Raw genomic sequence first — 23,066 nt, 5'->3', positions numbered from 1 at the left:
CACTTTAAACAGTTACTGATGTGAAATTTCGAAGACTTCATGGAAAAAAAGTGATGGGTTCACTGACTACATTATTGCTCCAGCTGATATGCACTGTTATTTATCTTGCAGACGAAGCCGATTATATTATTCTGCTCCATCACATGCAAATCTCTAGAGGACTTTCAATGGTTCCTATGCCTCCAGTACATTAATTAACTTATTTTGCAATAGTTTTGAAAATTGGAAATTTAAATAGCAAATATAATTCAGCTTAACAATTTAATATTTAATATCTTTAATATTGCTTTTTTTTTTTTCATGGCTTTGGTACATCAAATACTATACATATAAAATTCAGGCTGGTGAAGTGTTCTTGCCCTGAATTTCCTTGTCACGCCTTATAGAGAAAAGAAAATAATACTTTCTCCACAGATTTCTGATCTTTAAAAAGGAAGAACATATTCTACGGCCATCTTCTGTAAGGATAAAAGACACCCTAGAATACTGGGGTTTGAAGGCAATGCTGCAAAATTCCTACTGTGTGTGTAGGAAAGAAGCCATCAATGCACAGTGATGTACTTGAGTATCTGATGTATACAATGCAAATATTTTAGTAGCAGTGAAACACTGTCCAGCTGTCTTTTCTAAGCTTTCAATCCAGTCTAGCAGGAAGCCAAATGGTCCTCGGCTGTTACATAAATTTGGTGACATCTGAAAGAAGTGGTGTGCTCAGTTAGACAGACAGGTTTTGCATGGGAATATGTCGTATTAGGAAAGTTATAAAACAGCTGGAGTTTTAATACAGAATCTGTGATGGATAAAATCCAGGGCTACTGGCTCTGCTACTGCCTGCCCTTAGTCACACCATCTCCATTCAACCAACATATGCAACATATTAACAATCCAGTAATTAGTATGCATTCCTGTCTGCTACTTAAAACTTCACTCCCAGATGCTGCTTTGGTCTGATCTCAATTTTATTACCTTTGATGATTCCCTGCACTTCGTAATACTAATCTCCATTGCTATTCATTAGACTGAGCAGTGGTTAGGCATACACTAGCTGAAGACAGGTTTCTAACAGAAATGCCCTTTCATTTCATGTGGCTAACTTCTGCCAATAACTGCAAGCCCTTCCTCCAACTCCCTTGCAATGTGTTCGTGCACTATTTAGGCAAAAAAACAGCATCCATAAGAACAAAACCAGATAGCTAGGTAACAGGCTAAATGAACAACTAGTAAGAACAAAAACAAATCCAAAAAATTATTTCCAGGAAACCACCCTGAGTAGGATAACATCCATTAATAAATCTTGTTTGTACACAAACAAACACACACTCTTTGACTCCCATGGCTTCACAATTACACTCATAATGCCACTAGGCACCTAATACTTTCCAACAGCTGGGCAGTCAGACCTGGCTATCTTGTTTACATAAATATGTCTGATAGAAAATACTAATGACAAACGTGTTAGCATTTTAAAAATAATTTTAATAATCAAATCTCTCATCTTTCTTATTGTTCTGGGCCTTACCTCACCTTTTTTTATTCACTCCTAACTATATTCTTGCCATATATGAGAGATAAGTGAAATTACTTGGCATATCTTTCTGGATAGCATTTATGAATGCTTGAATCTGTGAAAAACTTTACACATTTGGACACGATCAATGTATGCCCAAAGGCTTAGCTTGCAGCATAAAGATATTAAATTTCTTTTAATTTAAAATACATGCAGAGGTAAAGATTTCATACAAATACAAGCGGTCAAGATTTGGCTTGGGTTTTAATGCAAGTATTGCCTTAAAACGCTTTTGCCTGCCTCCTTGCTTGTTGCTGCCTCAAAATAAGGATTAAAAGGGAAAGAAAATGTCACCTATCATGTAACAGCTGGAATATTCATGATAAAACCAGAAACTGAGGCATAGTAGATCTTGACTGTAAGGACCATTTTAGGATCGACTTGTTGCAAGTGTTCATATAAACCTTGCAAAAGACAACAGGGTTGCTATTTTTTTCTATGTGGAAATCTTTCTAAAACTTGATCCAGTAAAACCCAACAGGAAAGCTAATACTTGGAAGAATGGGTGGTGTACATTTAGACTGACATCAAAACAATTGCACGAGCCCTTTACAACTACAGTTGTTGATTTATTTGAAACTGGCTTAAATACATCATGTTTTCAAATACTGACCTCAATTTCTTTTTTCCTAGATGACAGTTTAATTTAATTTTCAAATTCTTGATATTTCAAGCTGGTTTCAATCTTTTTTTCTGATATGTAATTTAGAAATGTGTTGTCTATCATTGTACGGTCAACATGAATTTCAGAATGGTACAATGGCTTAAGTTCTGTTACCCATAACAAGCAATTTTTCATCACGGGTATTTCACGTCACATTCTGTTTCAGGATACATCTTATGCTGCTCTACTTACTGATGAGATGGAATAAACAAACAAAAACAACAAGCTACTCACATTCCTCAGATCGGACAATGACTAATTAAGTGTTAACATCCATGAATGGTGTCAAACCAAACAAGGGACGAATGGAGCTTGTTTGCCACACTCTTAATCAAAATACTACTTATGAAACATCTCACTGGTCATCTTGATAATGGAAAAATAAACAAAAAACATAACTCACAATAGCTGGCGTGTGCAGATTTTGCACAAGTGAAACCATCTTGGAAGCATCCAAGGAGACCAAAGCTGATCCTGCAAACTGCTCCTTCTAAGTGATACCCTCCAGAAAATTATCAAAGTGACTACAATAGAGTTTTGATTTAAAATGGAAAAGGCTGCATAATTAGATATGCTAATACCCATGGTCCGTCTTCAACTGCTGAATATTTAATTCTTTTATTTCGACTTGCACAATGGGCTAAAAGATTGTTTTCCTACTGCATAATTCTAGGAACAGTAACATCTCACCTGCACGTAAAGGAAGTTGGCAACACAGATTATTGCTTGCATGGAATAAAAATGTCTCTTTAGACAATTCCATTCTAAAGCACAGTGTTTACAAGCTGTCTTTTTAAAAAATCAAAATTTGATTTAGCACCACTGCAAAATTTCAATAATTTCATTAACTGAACTACCTAGCACTCTTATTACACAACACACTAGATGATATAAACATAATTTTTGGCACATGTATATTCTAATTTAAAACTGAAGTTGGACAGCACAATGCAACATTTGGCAAATCAGCCTTATCTTGGCTTTTGTAGTAATAATGTCTAAACAAAAGTAGACATTTACTGGCAACAGCAAACAGCAGAATTTGTGTCTTTTCCTTTTCACAATTCACAGTATCGTGCCGGCATTTGTTATACATTTCTAAGCACATTTTGACAGCTAAAAATGTCCCACATCGTATCTCAATGTAATGGCTGTTTTACATTATATTTTTATATCTAATCCACTTAAAAAAAAATGATGATCCAATTATTTTAGGTACAAAAGAATTCCTTAGAAATACTGGTAATTAAATCTAACAACCTGGAGAATTCCTTGAGTGTCCTATGATTTTTTTTTCAGTGATCTCACATAGGCAAATTCAAGACAGCTCCTATGCAAGCAATGTCCAAGTTGCTTCAAGCATACGGGCCATATCAAACAGATGTAAAAGATTATTGTGCTGCTGCTCTGAAGAAGCAGGAATGAGGTGAGACAGAAGTGAATTGCCACGCTTTAAGCTCACTGGCTGACCTTCCAACCCTTCCTCAACTTGTTCCTGCATTCTCCAAAGCATAAAGCTGCCTCTTCTCTTCAAAAAGATTAAGGAAATTGCTGTTAGAATGTAAGAAAACATCATAAAAAGAGATGGAGGGAAGTAGGTACTTACACATTCCTTTCTCTATTTTACATAGGAGATCATTGATTTCAACAAGTTTGGATTGAAATGAAACAGCATTAAAGGAGATATGATTGTTCTCAGGAACACTTTTTGTTTGAAAAACGTATGCTTTCTGTTTTTATCTGAAAATCTGCAAGGATTATGTTTAAAAGAGCAATGTTTACTAGAATGTTTATGCTACACTCCTGAAAACACTTTTTGTTTAATCAGTTTTTACTATTTTCCCAATGAAAGTTAGCTTCTGGGCCTATAAATTTTCATGGGTGAACAGACAAAAACTGGTTTTAAACTAGTGAAATGTGATTACAGAATGTCAGAAATTATTAGAAAGCAGAACATATGCAGGTGTTCTACCTAAATTACTTCAAGGGATTATTAAAAAAATAAAAAAGAAAAAAAGTTACTTCAAGTACAAAAGTAAAAAGTAGATGTAAAAGACTGTAGGTGCTACATATTTAGAGGATATGTAGGAATATTTGTCCCTGTATATATACACATACAGTACATGCAGCTGACCAACCTTATTTGAATGCATCCATTAATCAACCAAAATACACATCTATGTGTGAAGTCTTTAAAACTCAAGCAGACAGAGCAGGGGATGGACAACAGCAGCTAATAGCTTCTGCTTAATTTGTTTATGTATTGAGAGTGCCAATTGATATGGATAGTACTGGAAACTTTCAGACATAATTAACCTCTGAAGCCTCTTAATGCAGTTTCACCTATAATCTACAGTTCCGTATCAGAGGAAAGCACAGTGCTTGTTCAGGCCCAATTGCAGCAATTCACAGAGAAGTCACTGATTAAAGCCAGACATGCAGACAGTAAAGGAAAAGAACAGAAAAACATTTTCATGTGGTGCCCATTATCTCCATATATCAGATGCAGTAGTCCAAACATATTCTGTGACATTTTGATGCATCAGGAAAGTGCTAAGAATAACTCCGGTTGATATATCTATCTTAGGATGTCAGGAACAAGTGAAATTATACCTAAAGGCTTTGGGAAATACTGTAGTGAAAGGGTCTGTCACAATATGGGAAGAAAACAAAACCCAGCACATTGCTCTCACCCTTCCTTGACACAGAAGCAGGAGACCAGTATGGATTTTATCAAAGGTAAATTTTTCTAGACACAGATCTTCTCGAAAAATGTCCTGGTTCCTCAGCCTTTACTATACCCAGAACTAATGGCTGTTGCCTTCTCGCCTGAAAAAATGTCATGAGGAGAAGACAGCATAGTTCCTAATGATTACCTTAAAATCACTGATAAACAGAATGGAATGAAGCCAGGGAAGTAAAGATCAGTCTCTTCCCTTCTATTTGTGTGACAGAGATAGTGACCTGTAGACAAGTTTCTGTGCAGAAACAAAGAGCTCTGTGCACAGCAGTAGGTCACTAGTGGCATGCACCCCAGTTTTCTGGTGTTTATAATTCAGTGATTCAATAACTCTTAGGAGCCAAAGATACCTAAGGACTAGCTGGAACTCTCTGTTCCTTCAGTTATACAGACATTGGTGCCCTGAGCCTCAAACATCATTAGCTTAAGCATTTTATGCATAATCAAACTGCCTGGCTGGATCAAGAACATCAGCACAGCCCTGTACAAAACATAACATAGATTTTTTCTGTGTTTAGCAAAGAAATTGATTACATTGGCAAATGACTTCTGAATTTTTATCTGTTTACTCCCCAATCTCTTCCTTATTTCAAAATAACCTATATGTATAATTTTTATGACTAAACATTATTTCATTCAAAAGTGTAACATCTTATTTCACTTTATTTCTCACAGAAATAATGGATTTCAGTATGATTTTCAATTTAACTTTCTTAAAACTATGAGAACACTTATTTTGTGAGTGGAAAATGCTTTGGCATCTCAACATCTTTCAGAAAGCATGAAAAATTAGTTCCTTCCCAAAACCATCCATAAGCCAATACACCCCTTTTGAATTTAAATGAAACCTCATATGCTGAATCAAGAGGAATAAAATGCTGTGTGATAAATTAATGGTTCGCCTTTGCGTACATTAGCTATATTCTTACCATCACATCACTCTTAACAGTGAACTTTAGCATTTTCAACTCTGTGCCCAGTTAACATAAGCCAGATCCATTTCTATGTCCACATTTCTTTCATTTGTTGGGTAGAGAGCAGTATTTGCAACACAACAAATGTAAAGCCTGTCTAAGGGATTTGCTAGTTTTGGCATTATTAGAGGTCTTAGTAATAATTTCATGCAGAAGTGAGAAACTGTTTGTGTGAGTCCTGAGCACTGAGGACTAAACCTGGCCTGGAATATGGGTGTACAGGTTTCAGATCAGGCTCCTAGAAGCATTTATAGAGGGCAGAAGAATGGAAACAAAATCTTACAAGGAAAAAAAGCATGTTTATACAGAACCATTCAGAGCTAAAATTCCCTCTATATGCACCAACCCCCTCGCTTCTCTCCCCCCTAACAGCCAGCTAAGGCATACCATGAGCAGAATCTATCTGTTGTTAATGGAACTTGTTAAAATTCTGAGATTTATATGACAAATACCAGTGATAAGGGAGGCTTCGTTAGGATTCTCAGGTTTTCTCTGGTCCTGCATTCCCATGCCTTGACCCATCTTTATTTAACAGACACACACACTGACCAATACCCATGGTGGGACTGTGCACACAGCAGAACACCCCAGTTGCAGTAAGCCACATAGATGATGCAAAAGAAGATGCCAGAGAAAGATATGTAGATAAATTTTTGATACTATAAATGCACTAGCAACATGTTACATGGCTTTGCAGAACTTCCCTGCTCTAGGCAAAGAACCACAAAATCACTTCTTCCAAATATACAGCCCTCAGACTGCCAAAAATGGCAGGTGGGAGAGGCCATCTGGAAGTGCCCATCAGGCGGACGGATGAGGGAGTGATCTGGAGCTGTAGTAAAGATGTTGCTGATACCGTACATAGACTGCTGCTTCATAGAAGTTGCCTGTTGAAGCTGTCCAGTAGAAATGGTTCCAATATTAGTGTTTTGGCTTTGAAGTTTATGCAGATAAAGAGAAGATAATTTCCAAGGTAGTTGTTGGACAAAACAGATGAGGAGTTTATTGTGTGAATTCAGAGTGCTCCTGCTTCCCCACCAGTTATTCTGCAGCTTGCAGTACAAAGAACTCTGTTTTAATTTCCTTTTCCTCTTTATCCCACAACTGACCTTTTCCTTTGGCTATTTTAGCCTTCTGCAAAGCTGACATCTGTAACCTCTTCCAGGATTGGCACAACCCATGAAATCAACTGATATTTTTTTCTGCACTAGGTTCTAAGGTGGTATTAGTACTTTTACAAGATGAAATGATTCTCTTGACAGAAACTGAAATCCCAGTGTGAAAAAGATTGCCTATTTTGCCTTGCCAATTTGAAAGAAATATGAGGAATGCATAACTGAGATTCTGGACTGGTGCACTCAGACACAGGGTCAAAACTCTAGTCCTCTCTGTTGAAAATATAAATGATTCTGGTGATTTTATAACAGATGACAGTGCTGTTAGCACTCTCTTTACTTTTTTCCTTCTAAAAAGTCTGGAGTCTCTGTTATGAGTCACGACTAAAGAATAAAGAATAAAAAAGTCTAGATGTGCTCCCTCAAAGGCATCACCAGATATTTCAAATGACTTAAAATTTCTTCTGTAAAATTCTGTCAAATTCTTCCTGGATACAACATGGAGTCTAATCTCACTGTCTCACTTTTTGGTCTCAGCTGCTGATAAGTCTTAGAAATTCCAGTGTGTCTGATTTAAGCAGGAATGACAATGATGGGGAAATTCTTTACAGAGAGAGTGGTGAGGTGGTAGAACAGGCTGCCCACAGAGGTTGTGGATGCCCCGTCCCTGGAGGTGTTCAAGGCCAAATTGGATGGGGCCCTGGGCAGCCTGGTCTGGTATTAAATAGGGAGGCTGGTGGCCCTACGTGAGGCAGAGGGGTTGGAGATTCATGATCCTTGAGGTCCCTTCCAACCCTGGCCATTCTGTGATTCTGTGATCTTTCCTGCACTGGCAGAAAAGCCGATCTCCAGCTGTTCACCATCATCCCCAGATGTTGTTTAGCTGCTCTCCATACACTACAGTATACACTTGGCTTTAGACAGTATCTTGCATTTAAGCCAGGATTTAAACTGGGTGGCTTTGCATAAGGGAAATTATGGACTGCTCACACAAGCTGATGAGATTTAGTAAACTTCAGTAGAGGAGTTACCACAGATTGCTGGAGGGCTTCTCCTCTACAACTGTTAAAGGCTTCCCAGAGTTTTGGTTGTCTAACTGTCTTAGCAACTAGTTGTCTTCATTTTTTTTAAATATCAGACCTAGTTTTCCTTTCTTTCTCTAGGCAATTTTCTTTTGTTCCTGGATGCTTCTTCAGTTACATCTCTTCAGCATTAACCCCTCTACAGAAGCTTAAGAATGTGACTAGGAAGTAATTAAAATTTTGAATTTAGAATCCATATGCAAGATCTGATAGTTTTCAAACAGTGCACCCTTGGAAGGGCAGCTGATATCAGTGGTGATTAAAATTAGCAGTACTTAAAATATTTATCTTTAATCGTAAAACAAGTTAAGTTTTCAAACTTGTATCTTCTTAAGAATAGCGTATGTATTATCTGTAGATCCTAGGCTTTGCTCATTAGTGACAACTTGCTTCCAAAAAATTTTTAATTTTCTCTTGTCCGGTGGTTGTTGGGTTCTTAGCAAGATAAGTTACCTTCTAAGATCTCTGTCTCTAGACAGATTTTTATCACCCATTTCCAATCCCTTCTGTAAACTTTTCTACTTCCTTTATTTTTAATTAGTGTTAAAGCCACCATTTATTCTCTCATAGGTATACATCTACGTTGCAGACATAATCTACTATAAAAACAAAACAGTTAAGAATTACGTTTTCTATAAAGAACATTAACATCACCCTTTGTATTGTGAACATAAAATTAGGAACAAAGTAAAATAATCGATCCAGGGTTTTTGTGTGGAATAAACCTGACTAAAATTAAAAAGAAAAAAATCCAGGTCTTTAAAATACTCTGAAAAGGAGGGAATAATATAGCTGTATTTCAAGGTTTGGTTAGCCAATCTAATGGAGATAAATTTGTCTAACACTGAACACTAAGCTCTATAACACAGTATTTATAGATTTTCTTTAAGAATTGAGTGTTTTAGTACATGTTACTTTAATTTTTGCTGCAACTCAAGAAAATTTCTACCACAATTTTGAGTGAAAAACACACTTAGAGCTGGTGCTTCAAGTGTGGAAGCATCACTGCAGTAAAGCAGCCTGCTGGGCTTTGTAATACTGTCATTCTATAGAGAGCTATAATGCAGTTGAAAAGTTTACCTTACCTTACCACTTATTTTTGTTTAGAGGCATTTTCATTTTTGGTCCCTAATGGAAGCCAATTAGAAAAAAAAGGGGCAAGAGGTTAGACATACATTTGCTCTCTCTGTTTAGCATAGAGGTTTGTCTTTTGCATGTTGCTGATGGTAATTTGTAAGGAGGGGCTCCAGTGAAAAGAAAAACTTCCGCACCATGATACTGGCATATTCTGCTGTGAAAATGGAATCTTCCGTTTCTCATTTGACATTTGAAATAGTGCTGCCATAAAAACTCATATTTTTCAGCTTTCTGTTTAATTGGTGGAGTCAAGAAAAAGGTGAAGAAATAAGACAGATCTTACTTGAACTGACACTGTTTAAAAAGTAGGCTATGGCAGGCATGGCTCTCATTATGTTTAAGTGAATTAGTCTGTTTCCTTTAAAAAAAAACAGGAGGGGTGAGTGGGGGAAGAGAGATTAACAAGCCACCAAAGGCCTGCTGTAAGATTTTGACACTTTTAGTGGTTTGTGACATATGACTTGTGATTATAAGCTCTCCTTCGAAATCAGAAAACAAATCTACCATTTGGACGAGGAATGCAAAAAAAAAAAAAACAACCCCCCCCCCCCCCAAAAAAAAAAAACAACAACAAAAACCCAAGCCAACCAAAAAGAAAATCTGCTACAAGGTCATCTTAACCAGAATTCATTAGTGAGGTATTTATTGGAACTAGAGAAAGAGATAAGTTCTTTAAAGGACTAAACTTTGAGATCATTTTAAGATAACTACAAGTCTCTAGCATTTGTCATGCTCTATTGGGTAAGGTTCCATATGCCACAGTCCTCCTGGAGGATTAATCCCATGTATTCAAATAATGCAATAATGGAGATTTCTACTTATTTACAACATGTACATCATGAGAGGTTTTACATCATAAACCTGGTAGAGTAAGGCCTTGGAAGCTCTCATGGCATTAGCTACTCAAGGATTAGATATGAAAATATAAGTGTGCTTAGAGCCTTCACAGATTCTAAGGAAACTTAATTTTATGAAGTACATTACATGCACCATCATGAAAGCTACTTTTGCAATATCAGTATGTCAGGGAGTGTGCAACAGTAGTTTTTCATGCAGAAAAGCCATAGCTTGGGACATAATATACATCTGTGAACAAAGAGGTTATATGTATTTATGACTAAGTACTAAGCAAAAAGTGTGATGTGGCGAGTGGTCTTACAATGAACTATTTTTGAAAATGATTAGATTTCATGTACTGAGAGAAAAAAGATTCCAAAACTACTATTAAAAGATATTTAGTTGAAAAGCCAACAATATGAATGTTAGAATCTTCAAGACTGCTGTTTATTCAAACACCAACAGTATGTTCCCATTCCCACATGGACTCAATGAGAAGTGTCTGGTAACCCCAGCTATAACTTATTATACTAACCACAAGGTAACAGATAGTAGTGAGATGTTTTCATGTATTGCTTTTCCTGCTTATCCTTACAGGCACTTCCTGAGTCTGTGTTGGTGTGTGAGCACAAGTACTCATACCCTTTACATCTGTGCCTCCCTATTAAAGGATTTTACACCATGATTAAGGTTTGGAGATCCATGGCTAAGAGAGCAATCCCATCAACACAGCAACAACATTTTTTGCATCGTTACTCAATATAATAGTTCAGACAGCATTAAAAATCTTTTTCAACATAAGCACTATCATTCCATTTTTTAAATTTATTTCATTTTGCTCACAGCAGTTACTAGATTTTAGCCTGTGTTGCAAACTAGATTGGCACTGAGTGCAGTTGAAAAATAAAAAGGTTACTTTTGCTAACCTTTCTGGTCTACTGTGTACATTTATAAACTCAACAAAACCAAAAGAGTTCCACAGAAAAAAATATTATAGATATTTTACAATAGTGTTTTTTTCTAAATCCTCATATTTGCAAAATGTTTCCTGTTTCATAAGCAGAATCAGCTGCAAGCAGAGTCTACAAATGCATGTGTGGCAGAACTGAAGGAATAAAGCAAGCATGGTGAATTTTAAGCAAATCTGGATAATGTTTTGAGGAATTATTTGGTGTGTGGTCTGAGGCAAGAAGCCACAGAGAGGAGGAAGTTAATCTTATGTACTCCCCAGCTGCAGATATGTCTTTTTCAGAGCAGACTGCAGCAGGAGACACAGAAGAAATGACCAAGAGACCAGATTAATACCACATGAGCCAAGTGTCAGCCTCATTATATGTGTTTTCACTAAAGTTGAAAAGACTTAAACTTGGATGGCTGTCATTTCAAAGAGAACTTGTGACATGTAAAAGTAACTGTAATAAATTAAACTGAAAGAATAATGCCTATGACACCAAAGGGAAGATATCAATAATAAAAATGGTAAGAGAAGAAATAAATAAAAGAAACCCAGACACATAGATAATTCTAGTAGCTTAACTCCAGGAGATAGACAACATTTCAGAGAAACTGAGGTAGTCTCAAGAATGTGTAATAGAACCAAATATTAAAATTACTGAGCAAACTTCATGCTTAAGTTTCTTTGACTGATAGGCCAAGCTAAGGAGAAGAGAGTGGAATTGCTTACTTTAACTGTTTAATCATAGAAATGATATTGATCTTTGAGCTGAAATATCCTTATGTTCAGATCTTTAAAGTAAACTCAAATTTGACACCTTTTATGATTTTAATGATCACACAGCAAACCAAGGTCTCAGTTCAGCTCAGCAGAAGGGCAAATCCAATTTGTGCCTGCACCCACCTTGTTTGTTAGGAGCTGTTTTGCCATTAACCTTTGTTTTTTGCTATACAACAAATGCATGGAGTAATATTGACAGTGCTCACAAGAGAAGCTACAGAATGTTTCTTTTCCAGGGAAATACTGTGTTTTTCTTGATAAAAGGACAAACACATTTGCTGGTGTTAAGAAGTCAGTTTCATCTTCTGTAAGTAGAACAAAACTATCCTCCCTATTCCTTACGTCCAAAATTACTGAGTTGCTGGTGGGCTTTCCTTCAGTGGGCACTTATCACAGTGTTACTGGTGTATCTGACAAATAATTTGTTTTCATAAGAGCCTTGCCCATGTAGGAAACAATACTATTCTGATTTTATAAGCAGCAAAGAGACAGAGAGAGCTTTGAGTCAAATATATGTATGAATTTTATGTACAATAGACGAAAATATTGTATAGAACCTGATATTTCACAATATCTGACACTCCATGGCACTTCACATACTCAAGATTTACTACCGATAGGCTATTATTGTGCCAAATTATTCACTCTTCCTCCTTTTCTCTATGAAATAAACACGTTTCTTCTCAGTGTTGCTTAACCATCAGCAGGAGAAGCATGAAGAACTGAGAAGAATTCTACAGCTTCCTTTATACCTAGTCTGTTTTCACCTCCTGTGCTGAAGGATAGAACATTTCGTTCCACACATTCCCAGGTCATTTTTCTGGCCCTCATACATTTCAGCCTTGTTTTAATCAAAAATTCCATAACAGTCTCTAAGAGCCTTTCTGAAGTTTGTATAAATAATTACTTCTTCAAAGAAGGCTGGAGTTGGATCTGATCTTACACAACTTCAGTTGCAACCTTGAAAGAGTAGCTGTTCTATAGGTATATAACCCAACAGAAGTGCATTTCCTCATTCAAACCCCACAGCAATCCATTTCACACCTGGCATTTACTAGTAATAATCTATATATGTCTTCCGTACAGTGATCCTAAAATGTTTTCAGTAATGTCAGTGGGTTCAGTCCTGTAGCTCTTTAATATACAACAATCCTCAGCTCTGAATCAATCAACTGGTTCATGATATATAAGAAAAGAAATAACTAAATGTACCTCTAAATGCCATGGAATATACAGATTTAGATTTTAATTCCACCCTTGGGCTATTTGGGCATTTGAAGATGTGAGACAAATGATCCAGTTCTCTGCAGAGGGATTGGAGCAGAGATTTTTTTTGTTGGTACTGTCTTCCTTCCCTTGTCCTGCAGCATTTCCCACAGCATGTTTGCCATAGGAAACATTGCCGTTGCCAGAATGGATAGATGGCCAATCTGCATGATTTCAGCATCCCACCCAATCTTCCTTGACCTAGGATTACAGCTGCCCACAAAGCAAAATCCAATAGAATCACCTAAACTGATTTAACTGATTTAAGTACTGGCTCTCAGAAAGGGTGTCTTTTGCAGCTCTGATCACTAACTTCAGTTAATTGTGTTTTGGCTCATTAAGCAGTTTAAATGTGGCTAGCTCTAGAAAAATTCTTCTGCTTCTTTTCACGTTACTGTCAGTTTTGCAGCTACATGTTCTCAGTGAGTACTCTATTAATGTCTGTATTCCAAATGCTATCAGTAGCACTTTGACAAAGGAAAGGTGCTCTGTTGTCAGGACATGGGCCATCTGCACTGCATCACTTCCTCTGAGGAAGGGGAAAAGGCTACAGTGATGTCAGCTAAGGTTAAAGTTACTGCAGATTATTGGATTCTTCCTGTGGATGAGAGGGGTACTTCCAGATCATCATGGCTAGCACTTTCAATTTTTACCCCCAGAAATCCATGGGGAAAAGTGAATGCCTGGGAAATACAAAGTGAATTAAATGTATTCTGTTGCTGTCAAAGGCTGCTTCAGTGAATGCATTTCTTACAGCATAAGAATGCCTGAAAAAAAAACAGCATTAAAACCATAGTCTTATCAACAGCTCATCATTTTAAACACTGCAATCCTCTATTCTGTTCTACAGCGTATACTCTTATGGTCACTGTAGCAACAGTTGCTGAATATGAGCTTGTTGCTATGCAGCTACTTCAGAACTTAAGGATAAACTTACAAAATATGATATACTTGATAACATTAAACCTATCAGTCACAAAAAATACCGTATTCCACCTCCAAAAGATTAAACCTCTAAGAAATCTAGGGATATTTTGATCTCCATCAGGTGTGTGTTTCTCATAATAAAAATAGTAGATAGTACAAGGATAGTGAAAAGCTGAAGAAGACAAACAAACCAAAACAAAAAAAAAAAAGTTTTTTTTTTCTTATTTAACACAATTTGTTTGTGACTGGTTTCATTACTTCCAAGGGCAAGGATGACCACCATTCTACTTGCAAATAGTCATTGTCAACTCTGACATTAGGAGCAAAGCAGGTTACTAAGGAAGAGAATAATCTGAGTAAGAGAATGTCAGAGCACGTATCAAATAATGCATCTTCAGAACAGAGTTGGAGAAGATAGAACGGAAGTGGGTCTGGGGAGAATTTATATCCCAAAGCCAATCACATGCTTACAAACAAAGTCAACAGGCATGTTAATGAGTTTGTGGCTTTCTAGATTCAAGCTGTGAGCAAACTGATGATGTAGTGAGATGAGATGGGTGATTCACGTACTGTAGGGAACCTGCCTTAGAAGGGGTTGGACTAGATGATCTCCAGAGGTCCCTTCCAGCCCCTATGAGTCTGTGATTCAGTATTAGTGAATTGATTGCTGCCAAAATGGGAGACCATGTTCTCCTGTTCCACTTCTGACATGTGCTGCCCTTATTTCTATCTTGTCTGAGTTGCTCTGGCACTCTAATGTAGGCGTGGTATCGTTGATTTATACCCAGTCTCCACTTAGCACCCTTAACTGCAGTTAAAGAGCAACCTCAATGCTTCTAAAATACTTCAGCATCCCCTCCCCAATTCCCACATACTGCGGTCAGTCTGTAGTTTCCAGAGATGTGCATTAGAAATCTGAACAAAAACAAACATTCCCTTGATTTCTATGCTATGTGTTGAATCAGTGAAGGAAAGAGGAAATGCAGCCAGACCCCTTAAATCCTGTTTTCACCCCTGTTCCCTCTGTAGGGTAGATCACTAACCCTGAAAAACAACCAACTTTGTCCATCACACATTCAACCACTGAAGGAATGAGCATTACGCTGATTTACTACATCAAATTTCATGAAAGATCTGATCTGTGTTTTTGTATAAAATTCATACTTACGTTATCTATAGCCTTTTCCTCTCTTGCACAACATCAGAAGTCAGAGGGAGAGGGAGAAAGGATTAAACTTTTTGTTGTAATTTCAACATTTCCTTTTTCTGGAAAGTCAGACTCAATGCGTGTGAAAATTCCTCTTTAAGTGTAGAAGATATACACTACTGACAGATTATTTAGAGGTAAATGTGAAAGGGGACAGGCTAATAATTCCTTAGGCTGACTATAAAATAGGGGAATGCTTTACAGCTGACACTGTGAGTATATCAACCCAGTAATTGGATGCACGTGTTGGTAGCAGTAAAAAGGCACTGTCCAGTTGTCCACCTTACATGGGAATCTACTTTGAGTGTATTCTTTGATTTACTGTTGCAATTAGAACTGAATGTTCAAAGAAAGAACATAAGTGACCTAATTTAAAAGCAGAGTGACCTGGCTCACTCACAAACATTTCTTTCCCTTGCAACTTCCATTTGTTGCACTGTACTCAGAAAGTAGCACAATCAGTTCTAATAATCCATTCAGCTAACGAATTCAGTTTTAATATCAATCCAATTATTAAAAAGAAAGCCACTTACTCCTTACTCCTCTCCCTAAAGCTTTTCATTTTCTTCATAAAAACAGAGAGCTTTCCCAGGCTGGCTTTTCAAAACTTCATGTAACTGTTTCCTGTCTCCCTTTTACTGTGTTGTAACTAACAGAGATGTTTTACAACAAACTGGCTCTAGCAACAAATGAAATTAATACTACTAAGAAATAATCTTTTCAGTTCAGGAGACCAATGGTTCCAAGTATCATTAAAGTGCTTCTTTGCATTCAAAGTACGTGAACAACGAAGAGCGTGAGATATAAGTACTGCACGAAAAAAGTTGTTGAAGCAGAAGAAGGAAAATCTGTTTGAAAGTACATGCATTTAGAGTACCAGTACTACTATGCCTGCCAACAAAGATATACGAATGTGCCCACATTATTAAAAGCATCCTCCATTTCTGATCTGATAGTTTATTTTTCAGAGCCCAAAGCAACAATGCTTTGTTCTCCACACAGTGTAATCTAGCTGATGTTGGCTGTCAATGCTGAAGAATGTTCAAACTACTTTTGCTTCTGAAAGCATCAGAAGTTCCTAGATGAAAAAGCCCAGAATACAAGGATAAGGTTTAGTATCTTACAGCAACTGCAAGCAAATTCAGCTGTTCAAGATGTGCAAACTGAAATTTTTTGGTGAGAAACAGACCCTAAGAGGTTGATTCAGAGAACTCTTCTGAAAACTGAGAAGAATGAAAACAAGCCATGAAAACAGCACTGTAATAAACCCAAAGTTGACTGAATTATTTCTGTTTCGCTTACACTATTGCTACGATCCCAATTTTCAGATTTATGAATAAATGTACAATATTTATTACAAAACATTTTTTCTCCTACTAAGAACTTTCCGTATGTGGTTACTCACTCAGAGGAAATATGAGGCAACATCCATGAGAGAAGATACTGAAGATACTGTTCTGTGTACTCCCAAGTACCTGCCACCCTTAACTTCAGATACAGGCAAACAAGACTTGCTAATAAGAGGGTTGTTTTTTGTTTTTTGTTTTTTGTTTTTTTTTTCCCCAAAATGAAAGGTTCTGTGGATGAAATTAAAACTTCCCTACTGCAGAATCTGACTGAACTCCCATGTGAAGAAAAAAGACCTCTATTGAAATGCACAGATCAAACACATTTGAAAGTCATCTTAAAATGCTTTATTTCAAAACAGAGTATCTTATCCTATGAATGAATGCATCCAAGATGTTTTGAAGGAATGAGCATATTCTAGAGAGCTCACTGAGCTATGGTTGCCTTCAAGGGAAGTTCTGACTGTGCCATACCTGAGAATCCCCCCAGTAGAACAGCAGCACTCCCTTTCTCAGCCACGCCTCTTGCTCGCACTCTTCTGAGGTTTTATGGAGAACAAACTTTCCACTGCCCCTAACTCCTTTGTTTTTGTCACATGGCTACAGGTTAGATTTATGAGGACAAAAAGTCTTCTTGCACCTGTGTATTCTGATTTATGATAGGGCTACAGTATCAGTATCAGCATGGAGGGTCCACAAGGCAGGAATGCAGCAAGGGTAACAGGAGAGTGTCATGTAGACATTAAATAGTACAATTCTTTCCACATTCATAAATCGTAAGTGCTTAAGGTTGTACACTGCCAGATATAAATTTTGTAACTGAGTTCTGGGGTGGGAGAGGGGGGGAAAATGACTTAAATTGAGAAATCATCTCCATAATCATCATGAATTTCACATTTAAAGACGAAACAAATAAACAAACAAGAAAATTCAAATTACTTCACTGAGGCAGTACTATTTCATATTTAAAATATTTTTAATTCATAGCAAAATAAAGTGTCTCTAAAAAAAATAAAGCAATAATACACATGGCTACTAACCTTCTTCAGAAAAAAATGGAGAAAAGTTCTCACATTAATTTGGAAGCAGCAGTTTGTAAGGAGTCAATAACCCCAAACAGCTAGCTTGAACAACTGTGGTAGGAAAATAGCATATTTTACTGACTAATCTAATCCACTTCGTGCTGCATATCCGAGATTATTGTACCTACAAAGGTTTGAGGTATACAAAAACAAAACAAAACAAAGATAACAACTATCGAGTATGCTTAATCAGAACTTTTTAAATGCTGTCTTTGTGTATGTAACCCATTATTTGGCATTATGTGTTTTTATATGTCATACACCCTTAAAACCTCCAACACTGATGATCAGTGTATTTAGCAATTAGATCTTATGGACTGCAGAATGAGGCTCTGCTATTTCTAGCCGTTATTCACTACTTTGCTGATCCAAACCCCCAATAACTAAAGCAAAACAAAAGACCATCAGGAACATCGGGAGATCCTAAAGCCCTACATAAAAGATAATTGCATACTCAGGGAAAAAGCCTGGAACAGATTAGCCTGTGAGCAGTAGCTAATTATTTCATGCTAGCTCTCCCTGGGAATGCTCTTATTCTGCACTCGCAGCGTCTTTGCACTGTTTAGTTTAATCCATTTTGGAAGCTCTGAGAGAGCCAAATAATAACCTGTCAGGTGATGTAAGCCCTTCTAGCTTTGCTTGAGCTAAATCAGCGCACGGAGCTGAGGATTCAATCCCTTCTCTCCTGCCACGTCCGGCAGAGGTGGCACCAGGCAGTGGCTGTGCCGCCACCTACCGTAGGCTTTGCGTAGCACCGCTTGGTCCGCAGGAGCCGTTCCGGTAATTCTTCCTACTGAAATGCAGCCTCGGCTACACAGCCTTCGCTCCCAGATTACACATCTACCTAACGACCTCGTCCTGCAGTCCTCACTCGGGTACAATTCACGCTGCAGACTGCAGGTTAGCTGCTGCTAATTAAGCATCACGTACTGCGTCACCATTCTTCAACTAAGGTCTGTGCTGTAAATGGAAAGGTCACGAGCTTCATAGACTTCTAATTGCCTTAAAAGTCAATTAAAAATAGCATACTACTCAAAAATATACTGAAGTTTTCCTGTGCTGGTTTACATCATGCGGCTCCAGCGCCTGCTGCCCTTCAAACCCAAAGACTTCCTCCCTCTTTCTAGATGGAGGACAGGTCTGAATCTGGACATGTGCAGCTCTCTCCATTTTTACGTAAGGCTAAAGATCCTGTTGGTCATCCCAGATGTCAGGTTGCAGCAAAAGCATTTTGTCTACTCATTGGAGAGTTTTGGGATTTGTTCTCCCCCCCAAAATACTTCAATCTCCAGAAGTCAGTACAGCTGCCTACCAGCTGCCCTGGTTCATGCATGCAAAGGTCCCCAACAAAAACGGGCAAGGGACTTGACAGCTGTGGTGCTAAGGGATGAGTTAGTACTTTAGTACTGAGCTGTTGTCTTTTAGAGACCAAGGTTTGGCTATAAGGATCAATAGAACAAAATCTGCAAAGACTCCTGCTTGTATCTACCGACAGACTCCAGCTTTGCTGTATGCTGCTTCCTCCAGCCTCCTGACAGCGTTGTCAGCAGCCACCTCCGTTCCTGCTGCCCTATAGGTAGAGAAAGGCTGATGGAAGAGTTCCAGGCAATCAAGTTGGAAAGCATCTGCCAAAGTAAACTTTTATTTAGTGCACTCTATGCAATACTTACACAGCAGAGCTACTAATGCTTCTTGAACAATTTTAAAGGCTCAGAACTATATTCTGTGTTTATTCTGACTTTCTCCAACTGTTCTTCTTACTTGACAGTGCTTAACTGGCAGACAGCCATGAAAGCTGTTGCCTAATTACACTACATATCATGATCTTAGAGCACTGCAGATAAGGCTTCATGTCAGTATAAATGGATTCTAAACATTAGTGTAAGGGAAAATCAGCCCCCAAATTAAATTTCAAGCACAGTTTTGTGTTCCAATAGTCACTATTATGAATTTAGGGAAGCAGGGTATTGAAGGAGGAGGTCCTATTAGGGATTAAATAGCCTCTGACGCTAAGTAGGCTCCAGTTCAGGGAGCTGGCTGGCCAACCCTTTATGCATTGCAGAAATTTATTCACATGTAATCACACATTTTTAGATTACCTTAAAGATACTGCATATTTGCATGGAATCAAAGCCTGGCTGGGAATTGTGGTGGCATTATGGCATTCTGATTACACAGCTACAGGAAGTGTTGATAGGTAGAGATTTTTAGTTGCTTGCAACACTTTACTGTGCAGACATCCTTGAAATTAAGATCCAGCAGATAAAGGGTCTCAGCCTGTGTGCTTTTACAGAAAACATAATTTCACATTGGAAATTATTGTAAGTATTAAAAGAGTAAGGTGATACAACTGTTCAACCTGTCTTCTGCTAGCAGAAGCCTAACTGTTCTTTGCTGAAGTATGTTACACATAACATATTGCAAGTGGGTTAGCTAGCTGCATGCTGTAGGACAACAGGAATCCCTTCTTCAAGTTTGCTGCATGTAAACTTGAGAAACAGAATACAGCTACGTATAACACAGCGATTGGTTTGCACTTATATGGAATACATTCTTCTCTCTTTCAGTAGATGCTCTGCAGATGTGAAAAAAATAACCATGACATCTCCAAGAATGTCAGTTTTCTTTCTGATGCATTGATTGGAAACTAGGAAAACCAATCATATCCCCCACAGTTACACAGAGTTGTTTTCTGCATGCAGACTGAAAGTAGAAAGATGTATATATGCATTTTGGTTTATTCTTCCCCTTACTGGTGAGATCTCAGAGGAACTCATGAATGTTTGCAGCTTTACTCACTGAACAGCTCTGCTGGCTCACTGTGACTGCTGAGAAGAACATTTACCTCTGAATGCACTGTTGTCAGGTTGGGCTCCTCACAGACTGTGCTGCAGTGGTGTTTTATGCAGCATGGCTCTGTGTTTGCAGAGATGCGCACAAAGATTTCAGAATCCCATATTTGGGGAATCATGGTGTCCTCTACATAAAACAATTATCTGAGAGATACAGTACTAAGACCTGGTTCTAAACAAACTTGTCAGCAGCTCTGTTTTTCAAGAACTTGGCTTTCTAGGAAATACAAAAGGGAGGTGGTAAGACACAGCTGCCTTGACATCTAAAGCCTTTATGAACATGAAGCGCATGAAAAAGTACAAAGTTGCAAGGTGGAGCAAACGAAGCAGTGACATATGATACATCAGCCTTCTCCCTACTTCTATGCCTACATTATGGTTATTTAATAGAAATACAGCAGTATTAACTGTGATGGCTGTCATACAGAAGGGCAACCTGCTGAAGTACTCTGTATTTGACACATTAGCTAGCCAGAGAGCTACTTAAGCCTCCTCAAGTTGTTTTAACAGATTTATCCCCAGGTTTCTCTGGATTTATGAAGAGCAACCCCATGACCAAGGAGTGGTGCTCCACCACTGGAGCCCAACACTCGCAAAACAGAGCTGACTTCTTCAGCATGCTCCTGAAGTAGGATGCAGTCACTGAAAGAATTACTATGCAATATATTGTGATTTACTACAGTTGCTTCAGTTTGAGACTGCACAGGCAAGAAAACCGAATGAAGGTTACATTTCCAGCACTGACAGCCAGAAATACATTACCAGAAGCACGCTATTACTAAAAACTTAATTCGTCCTGCAGAAAATCTCGAAAGAACAGCCATGGGAACAGCCGCACGACTTTTACTTTGAAACCGTTTCTCTCCGGGCAGAGTCTGACAATGAGATGCGTGTGAGGTCCGCGCGGTCCCGCCGCAGCCGCTCGCCATGCAGCGCTCCGGCTCCGGCGCTGCCGCCTGAGGAGCTCCTGCCCGGGGGGAGCGCGGGGCGGACGGCCCCGGTACGGCGCGGGGAGGAGTGCGTGCGTGGGGGAAATCGATGCATTGTTTTAATAGAGCGTTCTCGTCAAGGCGCGTTAATGACAGGGGATAATGGTTTTCATATTCGGGAGACAATGCTCCCCCCCAACACACACTCCGCGCCACATCCTCACAAATCTTTCTAATTTGCTCTTCTGCCAGGCAGAGAAACAAACTGTGCTCGGCGAAGCCATTTGCAAAACAAACGCGTCCGGGGAGATCTGCGCGCCCGTGCCGGCGGCAGCTCCCGGAGGAGCCCACCCCGAGCAGCCCTCCGCGCCCCCTGCCCCGCTCCCTCCCGGGCCGGGGCTGCCGCGGTGCGGGCGCGGCGCTGAGCCGCGGCGTGGCGGAGCCGTACTTACTGAAGGGGCAGTTCTCCTTCTTGGTGCCGCTGACCTTGCCGTTCTTCTCGATCTTGAGAAAGTATTTGTTGTAAGAGTAGAGCTTCCTCTTGCGCACGTCTCCTTGGAGGTGATTGTAGCTCCGCACGTGTCTCCCCGCACTGGAAGGAGAGGAGAAGGACGAGGGGAAGGAGGAGGATGATGAAGAAGAAGAGTTGGTGGCCTCCGGGGACAGCATGTCCTGGCCGAGGTCATGGCAGGTGACAGGCACAGAAGACACCAAGAAGAGCAGCAGCAAGCAGCAACAAGGCAGGTGGGAAAAGGCTGAGGCACCATTTGTCAGTATCCATTTGCACATTGTACTGAAACTCTGGGCGCTGGAAAATGTCTTATCAAAAGAAACATACTGGATGGGTAAAACCTGGTAAAAGGCAAGTGGAGAGCCGGTGGTTGCTGCTTCTGGTTAGATCCCTCTGAGCTCTGATCTGGCCTGAAGTAAGTGCACCAACATCCATAACTCAGGGGACAGATCGCCTCAGAAGTTGCTGCCTTTTAATCCTTCGAGTCCTCCCTCAGAAAAAAGAGCTGTTGGTGTTTTGGGGGGGGTTGCTGTGGTTAATCCTCTTTCCTTTTTCTCTTCCCCTCCCTACCCTCCCCCCACCCTCTCCCCCCCCACATACACACACACTCCCCAACCTGATTTGAGACTTCCCAGTAGTTATTTTGCTCTCTTCCTCACTCCTTTCTTCACCATCTTAGATGCAGAAAGGTCTGAAAAATAGATGACAGCAGAATGAACAACAACAACAATAAATAAAAACCAGCGGAAAGGGGTGCTGGAAGGGATTTTTCACACACACCCCTTTACACACACACTCGCACTCACACTTTGTGGCTTTGCACCTTCTTCTGATCCCCACCCCCTCGCCCTCTTGGAAATCCCAAACCAGTTGCACAACTCGTCCTTTCTCACTGACAACCCCAGATGAGGCAGTTTCTTTGTTTTGCTTTGAGTTCTTCAGCACAGTATTAAAAAAAAAAAAACAAAAAAAACACCAAACAAAAAAACCTCACCAAAACAGAAAGAAAACCCAGAGAGAGAGAGAAAGAGAGGAAAAAATCCCAACTTGTCTCTTCCCTTCCCTCCCCTCCCCTCCCCTCCCCTCCCCTCCCCT

At 39.1% G+C, this 23,066-nt stretch overlaps 1 protein-coding gene across 1 annotated transcript in view; it reads right to left on the bottom strand.

Annotated features, from left to right (window-relative positions):
* FGF10 (fibroblast growth factor 10) overlaps nucleotides 1–22,249 on the bottom strand; it is a gene marked incomplete at both ends in the record, with an annotated part of 55,085 nt that extends 32,836 nt beyond the window's left edge. Inside the window, one exon of the mRNA XM_079548092.1 lies at nucleotides 21,913–22,249. Coding sequence (XP_079404218.1) covers nucleotides 21,913–22,249 — 337 coding nt within the window. The remainder of the gene's footprint in view (nucleotides 1–21,912) is intronic.
* Nucleotides 22,250–23,066: the final 817 nt, after the last annotated feature.

Source organism: Tetrao urogallus (genome assembly GCF_951394365.1).
Source record: "Tetrao urogallus genome assembly, chromosome: Z".
NCBI classification, from domain to species: Eukaryota; Metazoa; Chordata; class Aves; order Galliformes; family Phasianidae; genus Tetrao; species Tetrao urogallus.
This window is presented reverse-complemented; position numbering and strand designations above follow the sequence as displayed.